Source organism: Drosophila biarmipes, chromosome X, assembly GCF_025231255.1.
Source record: "Drosophila biarmipes strain raj3 chromosome X, RU_DBia_V1.1, whole genome shotgun sequence".
In the NCBI taxonomy this organism is placed as follows: Eukaryota; Metazoa; Arthropoda; class Insecta; order Diptera; family Drosophilidae; genus Drosophila; species Drosophila biarmipes.
In genome coordinates this window covers 24,432,793-24,437,025 of record NC_066611.1, presented here as the reverse complement: position 1 = coordinate 24,437,025, position 4,233 = coordinate 24,432,793, and the positions used below count along the sequence as shown (strand labels likewise).

Here is a 4,233-nt window from a genome sequence, read left to right as displayed (position 1 = left end):
GGACCCGGGATTTATGACCCAGGCCTGCATGATGTAACCGTAGGATCCTCGGCGAAAATGGCTGCTAATGAGGTGTTGGATGGAAAAGGGAGGGCACACTTGTAAACCATTACTGGGAGGTTCGAAAAAGTCGGTTAAATGCCTGGCCATCGTAGCTTAATTATAGCTGAGTAAAACTAGTATCGCAGTGGCCTTTGTTTTCCCCATGTTCAAATGTGGAAACAGAGTTGCCGTTGCCTTTGTGTTCGTCTACTCATGTAATCGGAAAGTTCAGTTTTTAGTCTAGCAGCATTCGGATATTTCTTACACCTAAATTTCTCAATCTGTTTTTTAATAAATATAAAAATGCTCCGTCGAGGATTCAAAGCATTAAGTAAGTAGCAGAAGTCCTTGGGTGCGGTTATTTCGCAGCCTTGGAATAGAGTGGTATCGCGACCATTGTATCCCTGCGCTTTTCCCATAGTTTATGTCCAATTTTATATCTTTCATGTCTTCTTTCCCAGCGATCCGACCTTTCGCAGAGTCGTGTGGCCTGCTGCTCCGCAACTTTTCGGGAAACTCCCGCAAGAAGCCGAAGTTCGTGAGGCGCCCCCCTCTAAATCCCAAATGCAACCTCGTCAACTGGCCGACTCTCCAGAGGCTCTCGCCTGACAGAGTTGTCGATGAGCAGGACGAGAAGCCCTACTCCACGTTCAAAATCGACACCAATCGTCTGCAGGAGATGTGGCAGCAGACCAGAATCGCTGCCAGGGAGCAGGTTAAGATACCAATTAGTAATTTAATGACAAAAACAACTCCTTATGATCTGTCAAGCAGAACAGCCTACGTGGCCATCAACCTGCCAACTCCGACTTGAACTCGGATTCCGAGGACGTGATCACTGCCCTGGACAAGGTGCGCCAAATCGAGGAGCGCCGCAAGATCCAGAACAGGATGCGCAGTCTCATGGAGAAGCAGCAGGAGCTGGAGGAGCGGAACCAGGACGAGCTGGATCGCTTGATCCCCAGGAAGGAGGTGCCGGTAGAGCGCGAGCCGGCCAGGCAACAGGCGGTTCCCAGGGAGTACTCCCCTGTCCGGAGCCAGGAGAGCACCAAGCCGGGCTCCTGGATGTCGGCCACCGTTCTGGCGGCCACGGGGAAGATTCTTCAGCACCGGTACATGCAAAGACCTCCCAGAATGACCACCACCAGCTACCAGGTGGGAGCAAAGGTATTACTATATGACGAACCATATCATAGACCACTATTTAAGCGTGTGATATAACCACGAAGTAGAGGGGCTGATAGATTTATTTTACTCATATCATTTCAGACTGAATCGCAGTCTGAGATCCCGGCCCGTCCAGAAATCCCCGGTTCGGCGCCAGGCAACAAATCCCCACCGTCGAGTCAGGCCAAGATCAGCCTCCAAGAGCTGGCCAAGTCCGTGGTGGAGCTGCACAAGATCCGCGCCGAGGAGATGGACAAGACACGAACCCGGGAAGAGTACTCCAAGGACTCAGCCTGCCTGAAACTTTGCGACCTCTCGGCCATCGGCAGAATACGACATCACTAGGCGACGCGAGAAGGAGCTCACCAAATTACAGAGCAAGTCTATGGAGTCATAGTCCCAATCCCCAGCCCAACCTTACTCTCCTCACAGGAAGCGTTTCTGAGATATCCGCATCGGCCGTACTACATATCGGGAGTGGGCCTAGAACCCATCTAGATCCTGATCGGCGGCGGAGTTTTCGACTTGACAACTTGTACCTTTGGACCACGCAGCACTGACAGGATTCTCATTATAAGTGTAGACTTTAGGATAGATGGAAAAATTGTAGTATTTTAATACTGGATTTAAGTAGTTGTAGCAATAAATGTATTTTGACAAAATCACAAAAACAATTATTGATTTCCTCGGTGATTAAAATGCATCAGATTGCTGGTAACTAGACATTGTATTTAAAAAACGTTACAAAGTTACAAACATTCGCGTTTCTTGTAATGTCTTAGAGCTACCGCTTAAATGAGATCCTTAGTATACGATTTGGAAGCCCCAGCGCTGTGCCTCACTTGCTTGAACCCCCACTCTTCGGGAAGTCCCAGGGGTCCTGGAAGAACAGCTTGGTCAGGCGCTCGGTTATAGCACAAGTGCTTTGCTCTTGGGACTTTATAGGACCCAAGCCCAGGCAGTCTATAAAAGGTGAATAGGTTTAAGCACTGGTAAAAATGGCTTGGTATGACTTGAAAGTGGAATGGGGCATGGATATTTCTCGGAACTTACTGACTTTCTCCATCACCGATGGCTGTGGAGCAACGCTCCTCAGTCGAGCGGTCTTGTACATCTTGCGGGCGCTTTTGGCCAAGTCGGTCATCGACTTCCCGTACTGGTGGAATGCAGTGTTCAGCTCGTTCCTAGCCGATCCCGGCAGGTTGCGTCGAACCAGACTCACGGCCGTTGGGAGGCGGTCGCCCGCTTGGATCCCACGCCCGTCACTGCCGGCGGTAGCGTCCACCTCCTTTTCGGGTGCATTCGACTCGCGGATCCTTCGGGCGTTCAGGGCCTGCATGGCCAGGAAATGACGTCTGGTGCTGTAGGCGCAAGCTGTAAGAAGAAAAAATTTCTTCAACTATGTACTATCTTAGCAGCAGAAATATATATCCCAATGGTATATTAATCGGCGGTCGGCACACTGTCTGTGTGACGGCAGAGCAGGACGCTGCGTTAAATAAAAACAGGAATGCGTTGTATTTATACCGCGGAAACGTCATTTGACGTATAATGAATTATATTACATTATTAATAATATATTTTTATATTATAATATAACCGGCTGGCTGACTTACTCTGCTGCACGCAACGCGTTATGTTGAGCAAACATTTGCACATATCCCTTTGGGGCTGCATCGTTTTTACCTCTAATACTCTCAATAATTTTAGAGCAAATTTTGTGAACAATTTTTAGCTGACTGTAATTTTGTGGGATTTCTGATCTTACTCGACTGGCAACTAAAAAGAAAATGAGGAATGCCCGAGAAACCCCTGGGTAGTAAAGTTGAGTTTGGAAGCAGAGGCTTCTGGGTTTGCTTAAAAAGAATATGAAATGGCAAGGCCTAGGCCACATTTTTATTATGAATAATTGAATTATTTAATGTTATATTAAATTATTATTATATTGAACTCTATAATAATGCCAATCCAGAGCCGTTCTAGGGAAAGAACCTAGCTAAACCGTTCTTCAAAGGGGACTTCCTCCAGAACAACCCCCGAGTAGTCAAGTACCATGGTGTCGGAGCCGTGACACCCGCCCGAAATTGGAATGTCTCACTCAAGTGATCCCGCTCTCGAGTTCCGAGCTCGGCTTGCGGGGTCTAGGGCTCTCGATGACCTCCTTGCGAGGGGTGTGGCGATGGGGAACTACCCCTAAACTGAGGCCGGGGCCATATAATTAGAGTAATTACCTCAACAGCCTACTAAATTCGAGAAAAATGCAAACAAAAATTAAGAAATCACAACATTTATATCCCCCTGTCAACGAGCCCCGTTCGATTCCAGGACAAAGAGGCCTTCGGTCCTCCGAAACACACATACAGAGGGTCCCTTGTGCGCCGGGAGCGAACAATTGATGCCATCTAATGACAGGGTGGATTGCAGTTTTCGTTTTAATTCCAGTGCCAACTTCTGCTCGCTCTCCCCCAAAGTGGAAGAACAGAACGAAATTGTTTAACGTCTGCTTTGCAACTTTGCAGTTGCATTGTCAGGACCTCGGGATCGCCGGTTATAAATTACGTTTGGCGGGCGACTTCCTTTCGGGACTCTGGCTTCTATTTTCCGGCTTTCCACCCTTTAGTCTCCTGATGATTGGCAAAAAACAGCAAACTGAGAAGGATGCATACGAAATGCAGTCATTAGTGCCGTGGTCAATGCAAAAATGCCAATCATGCTGGTACAAATGTCCTGCCCGGTTTACACGGAAATATTTTGGCTCGGGCATAATTAACGCCTAATGAAAATATTTTGGCCGGCAGCCCTTTGAAGACGGCGGAGCACACAACCAGGAACATCCGAAAACGGAAATTTGTTAGCTGGAAAATTTTGCGACACCAGAAAAGAATCGCTAATCATGCCGGCAAGCTGAAAGGTCGGCGATAAAATGAAAACGAGTGGGTGGGCATTGCGAGCACCGTTATTTTGCCCATTTAACATAAAAACAAAAATGAGTAAAATAAGCAATAGGTAAATAGTGTTTAAACT

At 47.6% G+C, this 4,233-nt stretch overlaps 2 protein-coding genes across 4 annotated transcripts; one reads left to right on the top strand and one right to left on the bottom strand.

Annotated features, from left to right (window-relative positions):
- Window positions 1-208: 208 nt before the first annotated feature.
- LOC108027502 (uncharacterized) lies at window positions 209-1,871 on the top strand. 3 transcript variants are annotated; one of them, XM_050890453.1, is made up of 5 exons: window positions 209-373; window positions 504-757; window positions 817-1,209; window positions 1,312-1,586; window positions 1,642-1,871. In XM_050890453.1, the coding sequence occupies exons 1-4, from the start codon at window positions 346-348 to the stop codon at window positions 1,552-1,554; spliced, it is 918 nt and encodes a 305-aa protein (XP_050746410.1). In that variant the 5' UTR covers window positions 209-345; the 3' UTR covers window positions 1,555-1,586; window positions 1,642-1,871. The 3 variants fall into 3 exon arrangements, with proteins under 3 accessions (XP_050746410.1, XP_050746411.1, XP_016954435.1); XM_050890454.1 differs by having other exon boundaries at window positions 817-1,197; window positions 1,312-1,871; XM_017098946.3 differs by having other exon boundaries at window positions 1,312-1,871.
- A 46-nt stretch (window positions 1,872-1,917) lies between these two features.
- On the bottom strand, window positions 1,918-3,012 carry LOC108027517 (uncharacterized). Its single transcript, XM_017098960.3, has 3 exons — window positions 2,826-3,012; window positions 2,263-2,583; window positions 1,918-2,172 (listed from the first exon to the last, which is right to left on the bottom strand). The coding sequence occupies exons 1-3, from the start codon at window positions 2,884-2,886 to the stop codon at window positions 2,048-2,050; spliced, it is 507 nt and encodes a 168-aa protein (XP_016954449.1). The 5' UTR covers window positions 2,887-3,012; the 3' UTR covers window positions 1,918-2,047.
- Window positions 3,013-4,233: the final 1,221 nt, after the last annotated feature.